Source organism: Anguilla rostrata, chromosome 3 (assembly GCF_018555375.3).
Source record: "Anguilla rostrata isolate EN2019 chromosome 3, ASM1855537v3, whole genome shotgun sequence".
NCBI classification, from domain to species: Eukaryota; Metazoa; Chordata; class Actinopteri; order Anguilliformes; family Anguillidae; genus Anguilla; species Anguilla rostrata.
Genome location: NC_057935.1, coordinates 33788994 through 33816897, shown reverse-complemented (window position 1 = coordinate 33816897; position 27904 = coordinate 33788994). Strand labels below are relative to the sequence as shown.

The 27904-nt window shown below is 36.6% G+C and overlaps 2 protein-coding genes and 1 long non-coding RNA gene across 10 annotated transcripts; 1 reads left to right on the top strand and 2 right to left on the bottom strand.

The window, feature by feature from the left end:
• Nucleotides 1-1513: 1513 nt before the first annotated feature.
• hoxd3a (homeobox D3a) lies at nucleotides 1514-27372 on the bottom strand. Of its 8 annotated transcripts, none has more exons than XM_064327261.1 (4): nucleotides 27060-27372; nucleotides 7742-7810; nucleotides 4134-4677; nucleotides 1514-3338 (listed from the first exon to the last, which is right to left on the bottom strand). In XM_064327261.1, the coding sequence occupies exons 3-4, from the start codon at nucleotides 4573-4575 to the stop codon at nucleotides 2590-2592; spliced, it is 1191 nt and encodes a 396-aa protein (XP_064183331.1). In that variant the 5' UTR covers nucleotides 4576-4677; nucleotides 7742-7810; nucleotides 27060-27372; the 3' UTR covers nucleotides 1514-2589. The 8 variants fall into 8 exon arrangements, with proteins under 8 accessions (XP_064183331.1, XP_064183333.1, XP_064183332.1 ...); XM_064327263.1 differs by lacking the exon at nucleotides 27060-27372 and adding an exon at nucleotides 21893-22023; XM_064327262.1 differs by lacking the exon at nucleotides 27060-27372 and adding an exon at nucleotides 17176-17315.
• LOC135250691 (uncharacterized) lies at nucleotides 8463-12470 on the top strand. Its single transcript, XR_010328986.1, has 2 exons — nucleotides 8463-8670; nucleotides 11970-12470. It is a non-coding gene; the product is annotated as an uncharacterized LOC135250691 (long non-coding RNA).
• Nucleotides 16393-18786, bottom strand: LOC135250688 (homeobox protein Hox-D4a-like). Its single transcript, XM_064327270.1, has 2 exons — nucleotides 17712-18786; nucleotides 16393-17272 (listed from the first exon to the last, which is right to left on the bottom strand). Exons 1-2 carry the CDS (start codon nucleotides 18118-18120, stop codon nucleotides 16971-16973), a joined length of 711 nt encoding a protein of 236 aa, XP_064183340.1. The 5' UTR covers nucleotides 18121-18786; the 3' UTR covers nucleotides 16393-16970.
• Nucleotides 27373-27904: the final 532 nt, after the last annotated feature.

Below are 27904 nucleotides of genomic sequence, written 5' to 3'. Positions count from 1 at the left end.
AGCACAATACCCTTAAGATGAATGTGTGTTAAAATGGCGGCTCTTCATCGTGCGCCTTACAAAATGGCAATGCTTGGCAAAACAATACAACTAGTATGCACAATTCCCATGGAACACCGTTATATGCTGCCGACCCCCGGCTGAAAAATTTCCCACGTTCAATTTAACCGATAATGAATAATTATAGGGCGCACTTAGTCGGGTTTTTCTAAAGCACTATGCATAGCTTTTGTAGCGTCATCAGTCCAAATAGAATTCCAATACCAACAGTAGTGCCCACTATTATTTTAAATAATATCGTTTCTATTGGCTGATATAGTCTGTTTTTACTGACCTGCATTCGAAGAAACTGGTGAAGATGCCTGCTTTGCCTTTAAGATATTTTCTCATCCCTGTAAATCCTATTGGGCAACTGTCACAGTATGGTCTGTATCTTGCAAAGTTTGCCCTCTTTCATTTTGAAATGTGTTTCCAGTGTTCAGAATTGCTAAGACTTGTTCACAAGGAGGAGGAATCAGTGTCGAATCTGCACGCGACGAGTTTTTGATTGATGTGCTTTGAAATCTCAGGCCAGGAGTAACAGCTGAGAAAGCCGTTCTGCTCTGGACCCTTTCGTGTTGATAAAACCCGATAGCTCTCGTTCAACCCTTTCTCGTATTTTTTCTCGCTATGAAAGTTTTAACATTGCTTCAGATGTATTTATACGCGTAAAATGCAATCACATTAAAAAGGATTTTATTATCATATGCCAATAGAGTTAACGGATATAATAAACTGAGGATTAATTTTCTATCACATGACACTCTGGACCAATGACAACGATGTTGACCAAATGTACATTCGAAACAAGCTGCTACTGTTTACAATTTAATTTTATTTAGATTATAATATTGTTGTGATGTCTGGCCTAATACAAATATTACATAAAACAAATTCATATTCCTTCCGTTGGTTTTGAGTCATAAGATGCTGTTTAGGAAAAACATATAGGCTATGCAAAGTAAACTGAAAAATGTAGGCTATATATTATCATATGAGTGCCACAGTGTTACCAAACGTTAACCATAATATTATTCTCTGCAAACAGGTTTTGATTTGACTTAAGTGTAGTCAGAATGTATAGTCTCTTTGCAATGCTGTTCACCCCTACGATCAACACTAAAATGTCCTGACATTTACTGACATGGCTGTTTTAGTCCTGAATTGACTGATTTTCAATGTCATTATATAGCCCATGAGTAACATTTTATTTAATAATAGATCATGTTTATAAAATGCATTGTGTGTGTGTGTGTATATATATATATATATATATATATATATATAGGCGTGTACCTGCATCATGAAATTTTCAAGGTGTACACTTTTCTGAGCTTTATAACAGCACGAAAAAACCAAACATAATATGAAGAGTAGTGACAATCTGTCTGGGAGTTCATACTGGAGGCCTACATATGCATGTATCTAGTTTTAATCTAAACGATTTGATAATAAAAGATGCTTTTATACAGTATCCGTTAAATAAGCACTTTATTTACAAAAATGTTTAACACACTAAAATATAACATTTCATTGTCATTAGTGTTAATTCAATTTATGCTTGAATGGTCTGAGAAAGTAAATTAATGTGAGGTACTCTGAACAAAGACATGGAAATGACATGCTGGTGTTTTGCATACCTACAACAAAAAAACGACCTGTTTCAAGAAATGTTACATTTCATTTTTTAAATTAGATTTAGACATTTCATTACAAATAAAAGAACAGAAATTGACCTATTGAGTAATGTCACATTTTAGATTAGATTACACCTTTTTCAGAATTATTTCTTACAAAAACTACAAACACCAGCCACAAGTGCTTCGAACTATTTTCACCTAATTTGAACCAATTCACTAAAAGAGGGGCAGTAATCGCAAAGGACAACGGTATGCCTGCCCAGTGTATGTTGCATAAATTCTACAGATGTCCACATAAATAACCTACAGTGAATGAACGATAAATAATAGTTGGTACCATCTTCTTTAAATAATAAATATCATAATCGAGATAAATGTCATATATTATTGAAAAAATAAATAACGTTCGCTGAACTAAGACCAAAAGCAGACGAAAACATCACAGATTCTTTTTTTCTCATTTGGGCAGTTTTTTTCTTTTTTCTTTCCATTTTTTTCACTTTTTATACAAAAGCCTTCCATATTATGACGAGCCGCTAATATTGACAGATCTACAAGACTTACCTTCAAGTAAAACGCTATCAAATGTTTTGTCCTTTGTTACGCATTGCACTTCAGAAAACCGGCAACTGCTAAATAAACAATAAATAATCTTAATCCCGTAAAGATCGTCGGTCTGTCAAAAAGGGACTACAGCTGTTTTTTAAAATGCAGAAATTTCATCATCATCATTATTATTATTATTAATAATAATAATAATAATAATAATAATAATAATAATAATAATAATAATAATAATAATAATACAGGCTGAAACTGAGGCCCCTCTCAGACCGCCGAATAAAGTACTTCAGACTAATGAGGTAATAAAAAAGCGAGAAACATCGCTTCAGAAAAACGAAGGAATCCACTACAGATGCGTTAATTTAGGCGCCTCCTGAATCCTTCCCTGAGAGGCATGGTGTGAAGTGAGGTCTGTGTACGTGGGATGGGGGTCACAGGGTCCATGATGGTGGTTGCCTGGGATCTGGGCAGCACAGCTGTAGTCCACGCTGGCGGATGAGGGATGAGGGAGATGGCCGAGGTTGAACATGGGGCCCGAGGCTGGCATAGAATCAACGAAATTCCCTCCAACATACACGGGGCTGCCTTGTAAATTAGCGTTGGCAAACCCGCCGTTGCCTTGCATGCTGTGGTGCTCGTACTCGGAGCCCGGGTACCTTTTCTGCTGCGGTATACAGCCGCCTAATGGTGCTGTGTACGCAGCCAAGCCGTACATGTTTTGTTGTGGCTTGGCGAATGATGGAGGCGAGGGCGCGTCGTAGCTGAGGCTGTTTACGTTCGGGAGCTGCCCGGAATACCCAATGTGATTGGGACCACTTAACGGCGGACTCCTGTCAGGAGAATGTCCGATGGGAGAGTGCATTATCCCCTTGGCTTTTTGATCCTTTTTGTACTTCATCCTCCTGTTTTGAAACCAGATCTTTATTTGACGCTCTGTGAGATTCAATAAATTTGCCATCTCCACTCTGCGAGGACGACACAGGTACCGGTTGAAATGGAACTCCTTTTCAAGTTCTACAAGCTGGGCACTCGTGTAGGCGGTGCGGACTCTCTTAGAGGCTGGGCCGGGTGGACTTTTGTCATCGCACGTTTCTCCTGAAATAAAAGTAGGACATATCTCAGAGGCAATTACGTGTGTTGCTGGACAATGTAATGCAACGTTCTACGCTGATGTTGAACAAGTGCTGAAGCATTCTGACGGATAAAACGCATATTTAATTTTCAGCGGATTTAGAACAAAGGCTTAACACTTGTAATTGCAACACACGTTCATTAGACACAACCAGAGTTTTATCAATAAATGTATAATAAACTGGATTCAGTGGCTATAATATGGCACAAAGGGTCAAGAGTTTACATGCTTTGTATATAAAACATGTATATCCAATTAAAATATGAATTTTAATAGCTACCTACACAACAGCCTAAACCTATTTTACATAAACATAAACTCAACACGATTTGTATTTTGTATCAAATAACACAAATAAACCCTCGTAATTGAAGTACTACCTAAACACTTTGTGGTTGGGCCGAATAAAGATTAAAAGATGAGTAAGGTAGTTCTAGAGCAATAATAAAAGACTATTGCCCTCGAATACCCTTACCCCCATACATTATATGTGAAGTCCTACTATGTCCATCATGAGACGTTATTACATCAAATACATCAGAAATTAAACTGTGAATTTAACATGATCTAGTTTTGTAGTTGGTTAAAATTCATATCACAACATGCATTTAATGTACAATGCAATTAATCATACACATGGTTAGGTTTTTGTGACAAAACAACATGGAAGTTTTCATGATGTGTCATATGGGGCTGTTGACCCCCAACGCCTCCCCTTCTCTGTCTCAGACACCCATGGTAATACGTGGTCAAAATACCTGCGGTAGTGCAGTTGTTGTTTTTCTGTTTAGAATTCTGTCGACATTCCTTCATCCATGGGAAAATTTGCTTTGTAATAACTGAGTTTGCAGTACTGGAAGCACTGTTAGATGGAGACTTCTTTTTCTGTGATGAAGTGCTGTTTGAGTTTGGTGAAGACGCTGGCAAAGGAGGTGCTTGTTGTTGCTCTCCAATGCTTGCTGCTTGGCTGTTACCTTGGCCGTTGCTTGTTCGCATGCAGCTTCCATTTACATCAGTGCTTTTATGTGTTGAGGGTCTGATTGTGGAGGTTTGTATTGGACAAACTGGGCTCTGGAAGTCGTTCTCAATGTTAGAAGTAGAGTAAGGCTGATGAGTAGAACTGTAACTGTATGAGTCGGATTTGGGATATGAGTAGCCTCCAAAAAGTCCAGAATTATCATAGTAAGTGGTTTTCTGCATTGTGGAAATTCAAACAGAGACGGGCCGTGTTCTCTTATCCAATGGCATGGATTTTCTGCTGTCACGTGATTGGAATTTCCCACCCGTTCCTTAGTTTCAAACCTGAGGAGATAAGAACATTTGTTAGACATAAACCTATCACTACTACATAAAACATGCTGGAGATGCATCCAAAGGATTTACGAGTTCCTTGGATCGCATCGATAAATGTGAATACATCAAGTGTGTGTACCAGTCAGACCCACAGTCTACATTAAGGCCAATGAGTCTCTGTGTTTGTGGAAAACTTCTGTGCCACAGAATTATTCTTATGATGTATGCTCTCCAGCCATAGGAAATGTATTGGTGACATCAGATTTAATTGTTGAGAGATTAATAAATGTATCATTTGTTTTAAACCAAAGCCTGTGGTGCTCAAAGTTATCAGTAACTCTGGATTATATTTTGCATTCATTACATCAATTTCGCTCTAGACAAAAATTGGAATTATGGAACCGATGCCTCATTAAAATTGGCAAGATTCGAGTAATTAATGCGGATTCAGATATCTTGTGTTTTGGGAGATTTTATTAAACGTCAGTTGGAATTCGCCGAACAAACAACTCCCTTTTGAAGGGAGACTTCAAATAAAAAAGAATAACTTTCAAGACTTTGTTTTTATTGAGTATCTTACACAAGTCTAGATTGTAGTATAAAAAACAAAATCTTTAAAACAATAGTATTGTGTCCGTTTCAGACATGATTATTATTCTGTATGTACTTCATCGCAGTTATTCTCCTATCATCTTTACTGTCGCTTTTGGGCTTCTGTTGACCGATTATTTGGAAATTCTCACTCCTTCTCTTTCTGGGTTCGTATTGTGCATAAGGTTTTCATATCATCTTTTCAACATTTACCAGTCTATTACGCTCTTTAACTGCCATAATATCGCTTGTCTGAAGAAATATACACATTGCTCTATATTTTTGCAGTCCTCGGTCAATGTCGACCAGACTAAAATGACAACTTTGACATAAATATTATCGGGACGACCATTTCCAAAAATACGCTATGTTCATGTCCTTATGTGATTTTGTGTGCTTGTGACGGTACCTAAAATCATTTATTTTCTCACAACCTTTCCCTTTCAATGCCTCGGGCAGCACAGAGGGTTGGCGGTTAAAGTATAACTTGTGCCTGAAAGATTCCCTTTGTGTTGAATCATTCAAAGAAAAATGGCCGAATCAGCCTTTGAGGCCCGCACACGATCCCTTTCACTCCTATTCCACAACAAAAGTCGTTCGAAATACAGGGAGAAGCTCTATGGGGATAGCTTAACATCTCATATAAGCTTCCATGTATGTCCAAAGTCCATTTACGCCTTTGGTGAACGTTATGTAAACATAGTATTTATATAATGTCCTCCGCATATAATACTACTACTGCTACAAGCAATAAAACTACTACTACTACAACTAGCCTACTACTACTACTTCTAATAATAATAATAATAATAATAATAATATAATAATAATTATTATTATTATAATACGTATACACTTGAATTAAACTTGAAACCTGAAGTAATTGTTTAGAGAAGTACGTTTTAACCGTACGTCAAAATTGCTAGCGTGCATTTGACTTTCTAATTCATTTTCTTAGAAATGCTGGTTGGTCTGCCAGTATGTGAACTTTGCTTGAACCTTAAAAAAAAGCCGGGTTATAAATCATGTCGACAATTGTCAACTAATTCTTGATCTAACTTTTTAATCTTTTGCGTATTTTTTATTTTTATTTTGGCAACGGTAAATAATTTCCACGACGAATACCATACGTTTATGACAGTTTTTGAATAATATTTTGAAACACCGCTACTGTGCTGAAAGCGGTACTTCTTTTCTGCATAGGCCTAGCCTCCTCGACATAGAAAGGTCATTGCAATATGGCAATTATAGCACACATTTACCTATTAAACACATGCCAAGAAGACAATGTGGCTTTCAAAATTTTAGTTTTGATTTCCTTAGCCCTATCATAATTGTGTTGCCGTTGCAACAGAAACAACTACAGACAAACCATCAAGTCTTTTGTTTGAAAAACAGAAACAAAAAATCCCAACAAAATAATCGCCTTTAAAAATATACAAGAATGAATTAGACTTGAGAGACTGCAGTCCGACAGGCCTACAGTACCCTAGTTATTAAGTTAAGAAGCCCGCACAGTGCATATCAATGCACCTGTCATTGTGGACCGCGGTAAAATTTATGACTGCTCCAGCCACTGTAGTAAGCGTCTCACCAAGGAATGAAAAGAAAAACACAAGACTTGCTTCCCAAGACTTGCTATCTTCAGATGTGCAAAATAGTCTAAGCGTAGGAGGAGAGCCAGCAAAAGAATCCCCTACTCCGCAAGTTCTTCCTTTAAAAGAATGGAAAGGCCGTTTATATAAACTGCGTTTATATCGCACAAACCATTTCTGAAACAATTTTCCGGATACCAGTTCGGCTCTAGAGAAAAGGGAAGAATTAACCGTTCATAAGGATTATTGCGGTCTTGCGGCACAGGTGGAAACGATTCTTTGATATTTTAGGTGATGGAAAATTTTCTCCGTGGTTTAACATTTTTTTGAAGAGCTCGATTTTGTTAGTTTCCTGTAGAAATGTATGCACTTGATTTGTGTAATTTGTTATTTTCCTGATTAATTCGGGAATATATATATATATATATATGTGTGTGTGTGTGTGTGGCTTATATGCATACGTGTGTGTGTGTGTGTGTGTGTGTGTGGGGGGGGGGGGGGGGGGGGGGGGGATATGTACACACTGACACACGCACACACATACCCACACAAACATATATATATATATATGTGTGTGTGTGTGTGTGTGTGTGCGTGGAAGAAAATAGAAAAAAGAACTGTGCGTGTAACGTTTTGATCGTACCAAAGAAAGAATAATCTCATAAAGGAAATGTTCTGGCACGAATTCTAGAAATGAGAACCGATATTGAACAATGTATATTCTTGAATGCCGGATTATTGGCAAATAGGTTTAAAATGTTTGACAATAAAAGGTATACCCTTTGATTTGATTATTTTTTGAAGTTTAAACTATTGAAACCTGTTTACAATACAGATTACGGTGTGTAGCTGTACTTCTCAGTTAATTAAATGAAATATAAACTTACTGTTTCCCACGTTGATTTGTTTTTTTATTTCTTCATTTACTACGACTTGTTCGTGGTGCCCATCACGACCTAAAAGACGGGAAAAACAACCCGTTCATTACAAGGCCTCTTTTGCTGGAATATCTTCATATAGCTTAGACGTTTTGATATAAAAACACACACACACAAACACACACACACATATATATGTGTTACACATTCGTGTTTCCCATATTCCTGTATCAAATAAGCAAGTTCAAGCATCGGGAAAAGTAATTATGTTTTAAATTGACTGACCTCTGAACAGTGGTGTAAAGCTTCCTATCAAACTTTCCTAAAGTATGTACATATTGCCGAACTAGAGCAAATCCTGGGAACTATACATTAAGTGATATTAACTTTAACCTCACACTGACACCCAACGCATTACCCTGTACGTCTGTATGCTATTTTTGTTCAACGAAAATGTGAAGATCTTACAGGGATTTGATGTGCCAGTGTTTCAACTACGACATTCGCGTAGTGCGTTTCTGTACTTTATTCAAATGAAACTTTACTCAGATTTATCGCTGTGCAGATTGGGAATGCAGGCTAATTTTGGGAATATGTTACATTTTGAGGAACATACTATTATCATAGGCTTAACTTCAGCTGTTGAGTTTGTAATGAGAACAAACCTGACACAAGTGAATCAACACAAAGGATTGTTGGCCAAAATATTTAGCAGTCATAAGCCATTTGGGTGACCTTTGGCTTGTTCAGCAATAACTCACAGATTAATGAACAACTAACGGAAGCGCTTCAAGTCACAATGAAACCCATCGCACAACTTTTCACCAATGGTTTTAATACCAAAACAGAGCCCGAAGGTCCCACATTTTTAAACCACTGATCAAGAGAGAGAGACATATTTCTTCTGAAGCGTGAGAAACCTAGGTTTAAGTGGCAAGGTTTGTGGTCTTTGGTCTTACTATTGTGCTCTACATTCAATTGGTTGTCGTGCATTATTTAATACATGTATTCCTGGTATTTTAAAACAGAAGCAATCATTGCAAAACTATCTTTCAAATGAAATTACGCTGGTCTATGGTAGGTATATCATTTCCAATGTATAGTTGATGGGAGTAGGTTAATTACTGTGAGTTCTATTGCTCGGCACGGTCCCTCTTTCCCGAGACAACAATGTTTCTCGCCCACGCAGTTTTACGGTAAGTTGGTACATATAATAGAACTATTGGTTCTTACTTACATAGCCTCAAAGAAGAGTTTTCGAAATGCATGTTTGCTATTGTTTCTCGTAAGTTAATATCTCGCTTTTGATCTATGTCGAAATGTCGGTCTAAACAGTGGAATAAATTGCTATTGTTTCAGACCTGGTTAATAACATGTGCTCTGCTCGCATCCACATGCTTTACATTAGCTATATATATTAGACCTGAGATAAATAATGGCTGCTTGTTCGTACACTTAACAAATCATAAAGACGAACCCACTTTGCGCGAGATATGCAGGACATTAGCCGATTTTGGTGAATTTATAAGCAAATCATCCACCCGGTAAAATGAAGTGGTGGTCTTGGTAATTGGATTCCACCCGCTAACTTGGCAGGCCCATAGCTTCAGGGCAAATATCTATGAAAAAGAAATGTCGAAGTTGCTCGATTTTCAATCGAAACGAAGGTCATAGCCCAACTTTTCTGTTTTACTTATGCTTTCATACTATTGTCCATATCTGTCAAAATCTGAAACTTCGGTCGGTCAGTATTTTATTAATCCACAGACGAACTGAGAGAATTCCAAAATAAAAATAACCCCCCTAAAACAAACATTAAATTCCAATTTGGAACAAGGTATAGGCCTATCAATCTGATGACTTTTATAAAATAATCCAATTGCTATGTATCATTTCTACTGAATTTATTAAAATGTTGAACTGAAGTCTTCAAAAACGAGAAACGAAAACATGAATCAGATGATAACTAAATAGCACATAAATGACTTCCACTTGTGTAGGGAAATTATTCCCAAGACTGAGAATATATTAAAGCGAAATTTGAAAGGAGAAAGAAAATTGTGAATTACGCCCAATTTGGTTGACTTTGAGCCTAACTTTCTCAAATATCTTGTTTTGTGATTGCAATACTTCAGACTACGTAAACGAGAAACAATGGAAAATTGCTTAATTATGTAATAATGGTAGCCTAAACAACTAAAATGTAGAAAATAATCCGTGTTTCGATAGAAATATGTTTTGCTTGCGATCACTTGCCATCGATAAATCCAAATCTCGGAGAAGAAAGTTAATTAATTAAAGCATACATCTTAACACTGTAAGCTTAAATCACATAAATCAACTCCAACTGTACTCTGCCTATAACTCAACAAATTAATGTGATTTACGATCTAACTTTATATGCGGCACCATAAAGGGTTCTTCAGGTTCTTGCCCCTTTTATTTCTTTCTCTACCCATAAAACCGCAAAATCAGCTAAAACCAGCGTCAAAATGTATACATCTGACATGTGTCCAGTCTAACCTTTTGAAAGTGCCCATGGTTGCTAAAAACTGTAAACTAGTCCCAGAAATTACATTACAGTCTACAAAACGTAGGATACTCGTGTAGTTACTGGCAAGAGCGACATTAATAAAGATCACCCCCTTTGAATGGAATAAATCATATTTATACCCTCGCATTATGTAAACCCATGGTTAAAGGTTGCGTTTTGCCATGCAATTGCTTACCTGTGAATCAATTTATCATAAACTCGTACTTCTCAGTCTCAATTTCTTCGCCTGCAGTCTCTAGAATATATCCTTCACCCTTTGTGTGCAGACAATACTGTCCTAAACCTGATCTTGCGGATTTTCACACATTTCCATATACCAATGCAGACAGTATTCCCGATAGAATGGAAACAAGACTCACACTCAACTACCAATAAAAAACGAATTGGCTACTGTTGGTGCTGCTACTCTAAAACGTTACTCGCAATCAAATATCACTTTGAATGAAAGAGTTTATAATGCCTAGTATATTTTTTAAATCACATATTAAGATTTAGATAGGCCTACAGTGTTTCTAAAACCGTTTTATAATGACAAATAAAGGCGCTGCCTTAAAATACAAGCATACAAGCATATTTGTTCACGTGATCTGGATACCAGATTGTTCTGATTGAGGCTGGGATTTCAACAAAGCCTTACCTCACAAATCCATTTTTATAGGGAAGAGCTTTTTTTGCACATCCTCTCGTATAACACTCTGTATGACTCCTTATATTTTCAAATAGCCCATCGAAAATATCGAATACAACCCATACATTTACCGGATCCGCGCAAAATCAGTTTATCTGCATAATTATTCGAATCGTAGATTGTTCAAACTATGGCTTTCTGATTTATAATTAATGATGCCACTTTGTTTTATATTATTTAATTCTATTCACTATATTTATGCTACTCCTTATTTGATTCTCTCGACAATTGGATTGTGTTTACATGCAACACGATTATAATGTGTTTTCAAAAACAATGAACATTTATATTAAATATGTTTAACAGCGGCCTTTAAAAATGAAGTTATGAACATAATCCGTTATAAATGCACTGTAATGGTAAATGAGATTAAACATTTAAAGATGTGTCTTTTTTTCTCAAAATGTGCAACTCAGTTGTAAACAAAGACAAAGAAATATGTTTTTGTAATACAAGATTGTGTTTTACGATAATCGCAATATAATTTAGTCGGTGGTGAACTCATAAAAATGAATAGAATAAATATTTTAACCTGGGTATGCGTTTCTGCTCTACACTATGTTCGAGAAATAACCTACATATAAAAGTCTTAGATATTCTAGTCTAGACACTTAGCGAGTATGGCTTAGACATTGACAGGAATGTATGGCTCCCTCAGTGAGAGATATTTGTCAAAATCATTCCAAATGCTGCTTTGTTTCTTTTATACTTTCACGAACAATGTAACAGATCGATTTTTGGAATATATGTGTCATCACAAATGATAACAATGGTAATGATGCTTCGTTACTGTACAAAAGAAATTCTCAGTTTAGAACAAAAAATGGTTCACCAAATTTGTGAATTTGATGTGGCGGTGTGGACATCTTGTCTGTGTTCATTCATTCCAGCGCACAGTGCAAGAAACAAAGAAACGAGCAATGAGAATGGTTTGCTCAGTTTTGGTACTGCTTTTGTTGCAAATAACATGAAATATTGTGAATCTGACACTGTAGTATTGTTGCGACACACAATATGAGGAGCATCGAAAGCCTAGAAAGACAGGAATCATCTTCACCGACGGTGGGAACCTGGCCGAGGGGGAACTTGTCCTCAGGAAAGGATGCAAGACTTCTACCATCACAGCATATGTTCATGGGGCAATAAAACTGAGAGATTTACAGTGCATGCACGGCCCCCCAACAGCCTCGCGCCCTTTTAGGAATTACTAGGAATGATTTACAACGAGGCAGACAATTGTCAACCTGATTAAAGAACTCCAGCTTTTTTTAGTTCAAATTTTTCATTATTATCTACTATTAATTTTTACGAATAAGAACTAACGCCTGCAAAAAACCAACGACTTGTATGTGGTTTCTTGAGCCAATAAAGCATCCATATTGGTGGTCCGAATGATACATTTTATGTCACCGAATAGACTTAAGCAACCTCGCTTTGTTAAAGCCATAGCCACGAGATTGCGAAAAAAACCTAAATAAAACGGCAGTGTTTCCCAAGCACGACTCCGTGTTGTTTTTTTATTGCTTACAGGCAACCAAACACACAGGCACATATTTCCCCAGCTAGAATTCATTTAGCATTTTCACAAAATATGACATCGAAGACCAAGGTAAATGACACAAAGCTAAGGAATAAGAAACATTCAAAGAATTTTTATCAAAAATCAAGCGAGGGCCCGCACCGTTCAGCCAACAAATGGGCAATACTTGACAAATAATATTACATTGCTCCATAACACACAATATAAGATTCACAACACCTTACTCAAATCTTGGAATAAAGCCTGACATAGCCACCAAACAATGTATTCGTAAAATACAATCGTTGCATACTTATAAATTTAAAACATTGTCTGTTTTTGATTTACCTTTTGGATTTTTAAAAGATGGTTTCGGCATATAAAGGTCATTCTATAACAGCCTATTACAACTTCAGGGTGTCTAATGGAAGCCCCAGAACACGTATCAAAGGGCGCTATTTATCAAAAAAGTGACAGATAAGTTTATTTACCATCTTATTCAAAATGTAACTTAAATGTTTACATACCAAGCTCCCATTTGTTCAGATGCTATACGAAAGTGCTGGCTAGAGAAGCGTAGGATACCGGACCGTTTGTATATTATTTTCTTGGGATCTCTTCAGTTTTCAAGTCTGATAGAGTCCTTGCGATTAATGACGAAGCCGTGTTTCTAGGGGACGTGCTGCATTAATTATTTAGACAATCACGTGGTCAAATAAAAAAATAGAGATAGAAAGGAACCTTATAGTCCCAGAGTTATATCTCCGAATACAGGCAGCCAGGCTTAATGTATCTTAAGGAGCTGTCTTGCAAGGCGAGGACAGTTTCTTGCGAACAGTTGGGCATCAAACATGGCCGTGTGTGTGAGCGGCGGCGGTGTGCTCGGTGCAGTGTCACTGCAAGCAATGCTGCCTATGGCTCTCGATTATCACATTCAGACCATTACGTTCAGGAAAGACACATTGTTGGGCAAGCTCGTGTAGTAGAATGCTAGTCGCACCTTCTGTTGCTCAGGAGGATATGCAATTGTCTTTTACGTAATTTTTGCTATTTGTAAAATATACACGCCTGGCTGATCAATGCTTGCTCTCACATAATAAAACCACAACCTTTGAGGATGACGGGACCTTTTCAACATGTCCAAATATTATCTGATAAAAATACATACGAAACGCTCAGCAAATTGACGTTATTTAAGTGATAGACTGGGAGGAAGGCCTCGGTTGCGATCTGTTCTCGCTTATAGCTACTATACCTGAGACAAAGCTATATTGGACTAGAATGAATTGGGGGCGAAGAAGGACGAATTATTCCAGTGAAATTAGAAGATTCATTATTTTTCTTTATGTGTCTCATACGATGCAATCTATGTACGAACCAATAAAGTTTCATACCTGTATGGCGTGACAGGAGTCACACAATAATTCAATTGAATTTGTAAGTGCGCGTGACACCTAGCCGCGCGCGCGCGTACACACAGGCACATAGCTGCTCACACACACAACCATATTTTTTCATACTCGTGCAATCAGACGTGATGGGTACAGCACTCCACACCCATCCAGAGATTTGATAATTATTAAAATTATGTCCAACGAACTAAAATTCAAATTTCATAACATATATTATTTCCCAGAATAGTGCAATCGGGAGAAAAATAACATTGTGTCACGACTATATACAGTACGTGATAAATAGTCAAGTGAGGAAAACTAATCTAATAGAAGGGAACTTTAGTCTATGCATCAATTGAATCTGCCCACAGAGCGCTGTCTCTTTAAGTTTTGGGAAGAGTGTTTATGTGTCACCATTTTCTGTTAATACAGAATTTCGGTATATTAAGATGATTGCAGAACTCCAAATATTCATTGTATACTGACATCGCACATAAAATTGCACGGAGATCCTATATGTGAACTTGCAGAACTGTTTTTTCTCTGAAATATAAATAAATAAATTAATAAATTCATTCATTCATTCATTCATTCATTCATTCATTCATTCATTCATTCATTCATTCATTCGTTCATTCATTCATTCGTTCATTCGTCCGTTCCAGTTTTAGAAAGTATCCATGGAACATACTGGCCCATATTGTTCCAGACGTTTGTATTTTTCCTCCTGAATACTTTGGTCAGAATAGTAATCTATACGCCAATATAGCGAGTCATACAGTTTTCCATAGACTACAAACATTAAATATCACGTTGTACTTACCAATCTTATACTGAAATATATATGATTAAAGACATAGGGCAAACAAATAGTTCGACTAGAAATAAGTCATCATATTCGCTTGTAATACACTATAAGGTAGAAAGGTCACAGGCCTATTTGATTTTATTAGAGGTGAATGATAAAGTTAATGAGCATTTATTTTAGCACCAACGTTGTATTGTACATTTAGATTTTTTGTTTCGGATTCAGGTTTAGTGGAGGCTATACAGGCGTTATTGTTAAACAAGCCATTGACAGTTACCCGGTGTGTTTTAAACGGTGCATAAATTAGGTCAACTAAACAAAGAAGTTGTTTCTATTGGCTAGAATCTCGAACTAAACGTAATACAAACAGTACCCTTGAGGTGTACCTTTACTGGCAGACGTGGGCAAGCTACAAATTTCCTTGGAGATGAGTTACAGTATTTGTTCGTACTATAGGCCTACTCTGTGCTGAAACACAATAACCAAAACTGAATGTGGATCCTGTCTGTGTTATAAAACACCACGGGTCCAGCGGGTCAAGGGTTTAGAGGTCAGTCCTCACGGCTGAAATATGGCTAATCCAATAGAAATGTGTCCTCTGGGTGAACCTGCCTCTGCAGCTTTGTCGAACTTCAGTAAAAACACCTTTTCAACTTCTCAACGTGAAGGCGTCAGAGAAAAGACATCTTCGCTATGCGTGAGATCTTCGCTTTTTGTCATGGAAACAATGATGAGAAGAATACCAGAATATCTACCCTATTTTTAATATTGCGACTCGAAAGTCTTGAATTTTCGTTGCAACAAAGTTACGACTCTTGAATGAAGACAGTGCTTACCGCCTGGCTTTTTGACTTTCACTTGAGCGTACATACGAATTTTGCATGAAATAACTTGTCCAGATTAAATTGAAAACAATTTGTTTAATTTTTAATGTTCAATATAAAAATGTTCTTATCAACAGTGATAGCCTACATATTTTTAAAAAACAATTAATAAAGAAGAACGAGGGAAATGTATTTTCATTAAACCTAAAAAATATAATTTGAACGCAACAAAAGTAAAGATATAAATAAATAAATAAATAAATAAAAAATAAAATTCAAGTAAAAATACGCGAAGAGGCCTTGGAAAAGGTCACACTATTCTGTTAAACATAGCCTATTGTTTGAAACACGCACACACACACACACACATATATATATATATATTAACATACATACATATATATATATATATATATATATATATATATATATATATATATATATATATATATATATGTAACACAATATATATATATATAAGCTTTATTATATTCGTAAAATAAGTATTTTTTCGAACCTTGAAATACCGCATGGACATCTGCATAAGGGCTATGAAAATGTATGCTGTTTACAAACATGTCAAAAAAAGATTTATAGCTTTATCGAGCAAAGGATATTCTGGTCAACACAGGAATCATTTTCTTGTAAATAAAATTTTAAAAAACCTCCAAGAGAGTTTTAATGTAGCTTTGTTAAACGAATTTGATTAAGTGCACGTTTCAAGGGAAAGTTAAACGAGCAAATAAGCGGGAAAAAGCCCGTTAAGTCCACACTGTTCAAAGGCACATTTATTTTATTTTTCATGATTTTCTATTATTAAATTGTCACAAGTCGAGAAATACCCATTTAAAATAACACCACTGGAAACTGGTGCTTTGTAAGCAATAACTGATTTTATTATTTAAAATTATATGCACCCAATCCTTTAAAAAAACTTCGATTTGATCATGTAACATTAGCCATTTCATATTCACAAAAAGCTTCACATATATTTTTGTTTTCACCTTTAAATAACAACAGAAAATGACAGGTCATATTCTCAAACCTGCTTAAATGCACGTGGGGGAAGTAGTTGACTACAATACACATAGAATATTAGATTGAACAATATTACCACAAGAATGTACCAGTCCTTTAATTTCAAAAAGTCTGATTTTGTACGTTTTTTTCTAGTGATCTACTATACCTTGTTGCTAGAAGCAAGTGATGGTGTACTCCTATCCTCCGTGCCATCTAACAGTTACAATGGTCGACGTGATAGTAACTCTGTGTAGAGTCCACAAACCGCAGCTCCTGGAGACTGTAGTTTATCATCTTTGCGTCTGTTCTACCTTAACTGGCAATGACCAAAAATGTCACGTTTGGCAACCATGCAGAGTTTGAAGAAGCAACGTCTTTTGTATAGCCTACCACTGTACACTTGCAAGAGAATGGGCTCCCCAATTTCTTTCTTATAAAGTTGTGATATCAGTCTGGTTGTCCTTCTGAGCACTTTGTAAATGCTGGCTGGAAGTCGAGGAGGATCTGCCCTTTGTGTTTGGGAGTTTATGATCTTTCTTCCATTTCATTCTTCTGTTCTGAAACCAGATTTTGATTTGGCGCTCGGAGAGGCAAAGGGTATGGGCGATCTCAATGCGACGCCGCCTTGTAAGATACCTGTTAAAATGAAATTCTTTCTCCAGTTCTAAAACCTGCTGCCTTGTATAAGCTGTCCGTGATCGTTTGGGCTCTGATCCGGTGTAATCCGTGTTCACTATGAAAAAAAGAAACACTCAAGTGAGCAATCTGAGCGACACAGTGGGAAAACACTAAAATGTGAGGGAAATTTTTCTTATTTATTTTCTGGTAGGCTATTCATTTGACATTAAATTCAACCAAATACACATGCACACCTGAAAGCCTGTACAGGGTGCTAGAACGTGCTCAGTTTTATAATATCTGAATTCAGGGTATATAATAAAATAAGCAACAGCATAGTCTTGAAAGCAGTTGAGTTTTCAATAGCTCTGAGAGCCGGCCACATAGCTAGCGGCCTATTTCCCAAGCAATAAAAATTTATGACTAGTGTAATTGGCGGCCCCTTCAAAAGCGACCATAAATATTTCACGGAATGATTCTTAAGGCGGAAGAAAGGCAAGAGCACAGTCGGCCCAAACGGGACTGGAGAGAATCAAGAGAAAGTCAAGACTTACCCGTGGTAACGTGGACTTTCTTCATCCAGGGATAGACTATGGCAGGCTGTTTGGCTTGTATCCCGTTTTGGCTTTTAGTGTTTTGTTGCTGTCCGCATGTCCGCGGGGCAGACATTTGGACCGGTGGGCACGGCTCGGTTTGAGCGGTGAAGGGGCTAAGTTGGCTGGTTTGCTCCTGCACATGACCCCGCGGCTGCACTGTGGAGCCCTGCACAGTGTTACAGTTGAAGGTCTGCTCGGTGTAGTTTGACCGTGAATAGATTCCTGGATGCTGGAAATCAGTGTCCTGCGATGGGCTGTAATACTCTGTACCCTGGTCAGGTATATAGCTTGTTTGCGAATATTCCTCACAAGGAGGAAATTTTGGATCCACATATTTGGAGTTCACAATATACGAACTCATGGCCATTAATTTCTGAAGGTAGAAAATACTAATTTTTCTCGAGTTGTCTTTTTTCTCCCTCCATAAAGCCCTCCTACTTGCTGTCAACTGAATAAAGTTAGGCACCCATGTGACCGGATTAGCCAATCGAGGTAAAGGCAGTCTATTAACGGGTAAGTATACACCTAGCAGCAATTTTCACAAACTTCGCAAAATATTTAAATTATGAGAAGTAAAACGGTACATTTATCCAAGACTGCAGTGATAATCGAACACATAAAATAATAATCAAGTAATAATTGTAATACCTGCATAATCAGCGACACAACTGCAGCTTAACGACTGTCGCTCTTTTTTATTTTTTTTTATTTTTATAAAATAGGCTAAAATAACATTATACGTTTTGAGCTTAGTTTCACTAATGTTTAATGGAAGTTTATTGTAGTAAATCAAATTAATGCCCCAGCTGTTTGACAAAAACAAAATAAACAAAAGATACAAACCGTCCCCTGACACAAAAAGAGAGGGATAAAGACACAGGACAATTGATGGGGACCGTCTTTGTCAAGGAGGGGTCATCCACAAGTTACAAGAATCTCATCATTTCATCTCTTCTAGTCCTTTGAAGGCGATCTAAAGAGCTTGGTGAAATATACACCGCACATGTATTAAATACGACATGAGAGCAAAAAATAAATAAGTTATATTATATATATATATATATATATATATATATATATATATTGGTTAGTATTGTCTTTCAGGATAACAACCACACCACATGTTTTGGTTTCAGGTTTTAGGTTTGTTAATAAACAATCAACACGTGTGTGTTTGTGTGTGGTGCGTGTGCGTGAATCATATATTCATAAAAATTTACCAAGACTTGTTTGGAAGTAAACCTAATGGTATCTTGTCCTAAGGTAAATATACCCAATGGTATCTTAATCATTAAAATACTGGTAATCTTCTATTCAAAAGTGTGGGGAAATATTTGATCTGGTAAGTTAATAAATGTGGGTATTTTGTTAACTTTTTAATAATGCATGAACTTGTATGAGATTTAACAGTAGGCTATCAGATTGAATATAATGTTTAATATATAAATCCTGAAAAATTTGATGCATTTCATCAACTACGTAGGACGTATAAATGGAAATAATTAAGTATTGTTGTATGATTGCAAACTATATACGTGTGTGTTTGTGCATTTTGAAAATATATAGTACATGTAGAAATTGCATCGAAGTTTTTGCATCGACCATATACTCCCCTAGAATCGAATCTGTGACCATGATTTTTTCACACAAATTCGGTTCTACAGGGTATATATAGACGACGGAAAATGAAAATCCAGGGACAGCATTTGGGAAAACACGTTGTAAATTCTGTTTTTCACCTACAATGAATCGAATCTTTGCTCTGCTTGTGCTGATAGTAAGTGTAATTATATATAGCCTATATATATATATATATATATATATATATGTGTGTGTGTGTGTGTGTGTGTGTGTGTGTGTACTTTCTCTGTTGTACAACCGTATGTATCAACTCATAGTAAATTCATATATTGGCCCATTTTAAAAGAAATGAGCAACACACAGCTATCACAAGTCATTAAAGCAGTATTTCTATCGACGAAAGATATCAACAGCTATACATATGCTTTGTGCTTTGAAATGTAGAAATAAGAAATACTCACGCCAAAATGTTTCCTTGAAAATAATGTTAACCGGTCATGCGCTCTGTCCTAAGTTCCCACTGTCCTAAGTTCGAATATAGAAAGGATGCATATATGCCAAAGGCCAGAGGCCACGAGGTCAAACTAAACCATTTACAAACATATAAAAAAGTTTCATTATTTTTTCGCAGACGACAGCCTGCATGGAGTACAAAAGTTCACGAATCCCGCATGACCCACCCGATAACCAGATCCACTGGCCAAACAGGGGCATCCGAAGTCCTGGTATGGCAACCTGGGGCACCTTCTCGTGGTAAATGAATAAGAGTAAGTTTTTCATTAGCACGAAATTAATTCATTTGCAGACGAATCGTTTTTCATTTTTGGAGCTGCGGTGACTTTAAACTTCAACTGAATTCACAGAGGCAAGGGCAAATCACATAAGCAGCAAGAGGAACTTCGTCAATAAAGATGGCCAACATTTATGCGAATAGGCCTACCTATTACAAATAGCCATTTCAATTTAAAACAACGAATTAATATAACAAATAACTTTAATATGTTGGGTATTAGGAGAAAGCGATTTAAACAGTGAAACATGAAAACAAAGATAAACTACGAATTTGTATCATTTAAAACGTTTTATTTATTTTACGGGAAATAGACTTAAAAGTTATTGAAACGTTGCACGTTTATTTATACCGTCCCAGATGGGTAGTTCACATTTTCATATTTGTTAGACAGCGTGACCTGTATTTCACCTTACCGCACGACTTGTTCAGACGGGTCAAAGCCGAGTTACTGATGAACGAAAGAGTTTAAAATTCACCTCTTGTCCTGAACTTTAACTAAAAAACCAACGTGTCTAAATTTTTCTGTTTCACTCTATATAATTTTTAACCACTGTTCCGCACGTACAATATTTATGCAATTCAGATTAATCGTACGGATAGCAAAAATCGATATTGTTCCTTTCAGATATATGTAAATTCAATTATTCATGTTCTTGCGCATTTTGGAATTTAACCACGTAATGCACCGTGTCTGTTTGATACCAATAGCCTGGAAAGTTCCTTTAAATTAACACGTCAAAAGAAGAAAAAACGAACAAAAACTGTGTAAAATAGTATCACCTCAACGTAAGTTTCCAGTGCCTTGGGTATTACAAATATGATCAAGTCACTTTTGACTTTAATTAACATTACTTAACATTGATGTTCTTAGACAGAGCAGGTAAGTAGGCTAGATAAATTGTTTTTGTAATTTCGTTCAATATAAGCTTTTAACGTAGGCTAGGTTATGTTACATAAAGACAAATACCTATTATAGATAATACAGCATAATATAAAACATTAAAATTAGTTTCAAAACTGTTGTTGCCAAATTGCTGCTATGATATTCCCTGGGGGGCGCTGCATACAGTACATTACCTCCAATCCAGACATTTCTAGAGAGTTAGAATTTAAGGCCTACATCCATATACAGTAAATAAGTAAAATAAGGATCACTATAGACCCTCCCTTGAAAGGAAAAAAAAAACTCCACTCCAGAATTATGTAGCCTACTTTTAAATATTCACGATTTTCACCGCACAGTCCGGTCTCAGAAAACCTGAAGGCGACTCATATTTATTCTCCAGTTCTATTAATTATGCATTTTCAATCAAATCATTATTCGAATACAAAATATTGAAAACCGTTCAGTAAAACAAGAAAAAATAAATGAACCGTAATTCAAAGTAGGCTACACAGAAGTCTCCATTATGTAGCCAAATGTCTCTCATATTACATCAGATTCTATTTCTGCTGTGTTTCTTTAAGCCTCACTCAAAAAATCAAGCCGGTGAACAGACAGATTTTGTTTTCAAAAGATTAACACGAAATCTTGAATGCTGTGAAAGTTCTGAACCAACCTCGTTACATGTGTTTTCACTGTATAGCCATCTATCACCTGCATTTGTGGAGAGCGTGCTGGTGAATTCAAACAGAGCCGAAAAAGTACAGTCTGGCTTCAACAAGTACATGCGCTTTGAATACACGATGACATCAAAACACCCCCCCCCCCCCCTTCCCTCTACGCTCGTACAAGTTCACTAATACAGACAAATAGCAAGCTTACTTTGAGGACCGGTGAAATCGAGAGGGTGCCAGCAAACGCACACAACCATGATGCGGGAGAACCTGAGGTTAATCCTTGCTTCCACCTATTCAAAGATCGTTGTGCAATTCCAGCCCATCTGCACTTCTGTGCTATTATACAATGTGAATTATATTTTGGCTTGTCAACTCCCTGGCCATAAAACAAAGTTTAATGGAATCACGTGTTCCTTCATAGCCATTCATGACACCGCTTTGGTGCCATAAATAACCCTGTGAGTTGCACTTATTCAATAACGGCGGTTACACTGATGCCTCTAAAATGCATGCCGTACAGAGTTCTATATTTGCTCTTCTCAAACCAAAGACGAGGGATGGTTCGCATAGATTATCTGTGCGTTTTACTGTTTTTTATTTTCTTTTCTTTTTTGTTCATATTCTTTGAGAATAATCGCCATATTTGACGGCGTATTCGGGGGTCAAATTCTATCCCACTACACTTTGTCTTTATTAAATAAGAATGATAACAATAAAAAGTTTTAAATTTGTTAACAATATTTTTTATTTTATTGGTGTAATGTATGGGGACAGTGTTTATTTCCTTCCTGCCTAAATTCGTTTGCTCAGAGTTAGGACAACGCGCCTTGTGGTTTGGGGGTGTCTGTGAATTTGTCTGATTACCTGAGAAAGTTTGTGTTTAGTGCTTTCTTATATATAGTAACGCAATGGTGCTAAATTCCTCTTGAGAACAGATGAGGACCGTTTGTGGCCCTTTCTGAGCAACAGCATTGGATAGTTTTCTGCCAACCGTTTGATTCCTGAAATTGTAAGGTAATGAAGCAATAAAAACTCCCCTGGTTGGACACTGCTGGCTGAAATCAGACGTTAGCATGCAAACAAATTCAGACAACCATTCATACTATTTATGTGTACTTACTCATTATGATCACTTTCCGTCGCCTCAGAAGACTTTAAAAAGCAAATAAATAAGTGCGACGTCCCTATAATTCAAATAATTATTCAAATCAATCTAAAGCATCGACTTCGTATGAAAAACCGATCATTAATTTTGAAAAACGTGTTTTTTTTTTTTTTTTTAAACTATGATTTAGGATACCAAACAATTCCTTGAGATAGATTTCCGATTCGGTTTAGTATATGATTTTGAAATAGGCTACAGCCCGAATCTGAATCAAAGTTTTATAGCCTATATCTACTATTTTTTTAATTTAAGAGTGCTCCTTTAGGTTAAGCTAAATGTCATATACAGTGTACTATTAGATGTAAGTTTCGTTTTTCGATTGTCTATTTTTTAAGTCCAAATTAGACAGAAAGAATACCTATTAATAGTCGTACATTACATTATTTTTTAATTAATTAGGCTACGTAAAACAGGGATTGTTTCGTTCAAAAAATAAATTAAAAAGTTAATATCTCGATTTCTGCCAGATCAATAATAACATGAATACGCATGCCCGTGTGTGTGTGGGGAAACGGAATACTGTCTTTATTTCGTGCAACAATTAATTCTTGAAGGCATTCACTCGCTTGTTTAGCAGGGAAATAACATATAACCGAAACCAGAACCAACCTAAAGCTTTGTGTTTTGAACGTACTGGAACAATGTGAATGTGCCTCAAAATACAGAATGGCTTATTTCTTCTTCTTATGTCATTTCCCCAAATAAATGTACTGTTATTACAATATAACCCGTCGTTTTCCCACATACCGACTAAAAAATTCACCATTGCATGGTTCAGCAGCTCTTGTGTTGACCTCTCGGGTTAGGCATGCGGAAAGAAGATGAAGTGCCTGACCCTTGTGCAACAGCGCCTTCTGCCGGATAACCGTTACACGAGCGTTCATGTTAAAGGGCTGCGCTCCAGTTCAAATGTCCCTGGGTGTGAACTAGATATTTGAAATCGCGTGAGATTAACTTGGGCAAAACCTGAGTAAATGACTGGTTTTGGGGCGAAGGAGAGCTGCTACGAATTGCTGCATAATAAGAATTGGGCGAGTATATGCACACGATCCGCTCTACATCAGGCTAACTACTAATTATTTTAAAGACTAATCGGTACGTCGTGCGGATTTGCGAATTTTAAAGTTGGTTCTCAATAATTTAGGAAACATGTTTTATGGATGTATTTCTTTTACAGCTATCATTCTTTCAAGGGGTAGGACTCACTCGCGCGCATGCACGTGTACAGAGAACGGGTAAGAGCACGTGGGAGAACGTAGGCTATTATTCACGTTCATTCAGTCCTTAGAGTCAAATAGCCTGCTGAGTGATAATCTTCGAATATATCAGATAGCCTGCTCATACCTTTTAATACAATCCACGAATTTCATTTACATTTCATTCCAGGCCATAAACAATGGTTTTCATGGGCAATTATACTGATGTCACGAAATTATTCAGCATCGATTTAGGAAAACTATAGCCTGCTTCAGAGATTTTAGCATTTCTTATTAATCTGCAAAAAGTACAAATAACATAATTGTGTGTGAGAAGGTAAAAATCCCATTTTAAAATACCTTGCAACTAAAGCACTGTATGTAAATTAGCATGGTCTGACGTAGGCTATGTAATAACTTGTAGACCTATAATGCTAACAAACCTGCAGTTAACAAAAATAAACGAAACTGGTAAATTAACCTGGCGTCCCACTATATTGTTCAACTATGCTTTGTAAGTATGGATGGCCGGAAAGTGGAAAAGAGCCCTGAATGGGTGAAAGACAATTTGTCGAGTCAATTTACGTTTCGCGCATAACCACACAGTGGACTACTGGAATGAGCGTCATGTGACCATGACGTATCAAGTGGTTCAGAGGTTTCGTTCGATGATCTTGATGGTAAGGTATTTGTGGAACGGATGAAATAGCAACTCGTTGAAATAGAACGTACAAACGGGCATTTTAGAAATTATTTCACTTTTCATTCCTGATGATTAGCATGCCTGCCGCATACACTACTCAGGAATATTGGCAAATAAATAAAAACTTTAAGTGTTATAATAGCCTAAGTTTTATTTAAAATCTACGTCTCATTTATATTTGAAAATATGCCGCCCAAAGTGGGACATGTGCATAATTATTTAAGGAAAATAGGTAGTGATCACTGCGTTGTTTGCCGTTGACGTCTTGTACTGCAACAGCTAAATAGATGTTTAATGCATTCCAGTGGGCTACATCACGATGTCTATGGCGTTTCTGACATTTAAAGCAAACAAAACTAGTTTAAATACTTAAAATGACCACACTTAAGGGAAATGTAAGCGCTAATGAAAACAGCAATTTTTGGTATCTCATGTAATTGCTAGTAGGCCCTGTTTTCAGTTTCATCGCTGAAACCATTCTATATTGCCGCATTGCAGAGACGCAGTAAATACTTTAGCAGCTGCCTGCCAAGCATCGGTGAAATACTGTCTTTGTTCTGCAGCTCTCGTCTTCTAGCGGCCGAAGGCAACCCCCAAAAGCCCAAGTTTTCTTCAAAGGAGAGAACTAAATTGTGATTTAAAAGTACAAAACTTAGTAGTGCAATCATACACTGATGGGATTTTGGTAGTATAGGCTAATGTAGGCTACATAGCCAACATAAATATTAACTAATTATAAAAATACAAACACACTCTATACTTATTTCTGCAATTTGTAATTCCTGTGCTTAATAAATATGCCAAAAGGCACCTAAAGTCTGCTTTCAAATCATGTGGCTGACCAAGAAATCTCTCTCTCTCTCTCTCTCTCTCTCTCTCTCTCTCTCACACACACACACACACACACACACACACATACACACAAACACACACTCACACGCCTTAGTCTAACTGAGTGTAGGAGTGTGTGAGTGTGTGTGTACATGTGTGTATGTGTGCGTGTGCGTGCGTGTCTGAGGGCTGCAGTTCAAATTATGACGATTTCTAATGTTAACAAAATCTGTTTTTTATAATAGGCTAAATAATTAAACCGTAATTTACACATTTGGCAGATAATCTCATTTAATCAGCGCTTAAATTCACAGATAAATGACTCTTTTGAAGTCAAACTGATATCACCAATCTAATTATCTAAGAAGTTTAATATGCTACTACGCACGTCACGTAGTTTTTCAGATTAAGAATACCGTATCTTTATTGGTGTTATATCAAATTTCTCGTACCCAAGCATATGCTGTCCAACCCTTCATTAACGCACAGCTTGAAAGATAACCTACATACAGTAGTTCAATAATAGGCAAGCTTCTTTACAGTGCTAGTTTCCTGACAACAAAACATTCTCCGCCAGAAACGGGAAAGCTCAAATGCCCCTCAATGAATTGTAATCTGCAGTTCCCTCATAGAAAATACAGACAGTGGAACAAGGAGCGTGATGTACAGTAACTGTTAGAATTTGCTATTAAAATCCAACTATTTCCATTACGGCCGATATGAAACCTTATCACCTTTTGCCTACGACTACTACGACTAAGAATAAGAATAATGAAAATAATCATCATCATCATACCTCCGTACTTGTCCACACACACACACACACACACATACACTCTCTCTCTCTCTCATCCACACACACACACACACATACATTAGCAATTTCTGATACCAATTTTACACGCAAAAACTGAACTGTCTACATACTACAGACTACAATACAATGCATACTACTGCTACTAGCCTAATAACAACAACAATAATAATAATTTTTTTTTTTAATTAAAAAAATAATAATAACAATAACATACATACATACATACAAACATACATACGTGCACATGTAACGAATCAGGTGAACGCTACTTATCAAATCGAAGGGGGCACATTTTTGGGAATATGTAGCAAATGTTTCAGCCGATTTCAAAATATGGTCAGTTAACACATAATTTGTGGACTGCTTAAACGATAAAACCATGTTACTGTTAAAATCATCTAATCGTGATACAAACTCTCATGTTATGCTAATTTTGAATAGGCTATTGTTTGTAATAATGTTAATTGAATTAATAATTGTCACCGAAATCGAGGACCTTAATTACAATAAGCCACGTCAAGCTTTCACTGAAAAAATATGCAGTTTTACTTGGCTGGCCTACAAATGTCACTCGTCTCTTTGTAAAACAAAATATGGTATGGAGAAGTACGGAGGAAATGTTTACAGGTGACAAATTATTATCTAAAAACGTTTACTTACCAGTCCATGTTGATAGCGATTGGTAATCCATATTGCCGATATATGTCTTAGATAAAGACATAGTATATATCTTTTGATATTAGCAAGGGTTATCACAGATTCTAACTTAATATGATGAATAATAGGATACGTTCAGCCCTCAACCTCGAATCTAACAATGAGGAGGGAAACGACATCAAAGCTATCGAAGCCCAGCACTCGACTGCAGACCTCGCACTTCCGTATCACCAATATTAAAATACTAATATTGAGAGAGAAGACAGAAAGGACGGGCTTGAGACGCTTAAACAGCAGAATGCGGTGAAAAAATCGCTTGGGAAATCAGGAAAAGGGGCCATGAAGACGTTAGCTTCTTGCACATGACCAGTGGCATCCAATGACAGGCGATAGTGGCTCATAAAAAGGTCTATTACGAAGTTGTAAATTGTCTTCTAACAAAAAGGAATTTGGGCTGCTGCAGTTTCTCTCGGGTATTTGCGCATAATGAAGGAAGCCATTCCTTTTTTTAAATGAATGGGAATTACGCTCTAAAACTCTCTGAAAAGACCTTGTACAATGACGGAATCGCAAAAAAAAAAAAAAAAAAAAAAAAAAATACTGACCCAAAAAAAAAAAAAAACACATAGTTGATCAAAATAGCTAAACCAAGATTAACAATGCCCAGAATGCTATTTACGTTAGCCGTTAATGTTTTGATTTGAAATATTCAAAATAGTCTATTGTGAATACAAACCAATGATCATTTGAAGCAGGCCGACAAAACTATAGGCTATTTGTTATTAGAAATGTGTGCTCATTGACACAAATGTAGGCTCCATACGATTTAAAACGTGCATGTATAGTTG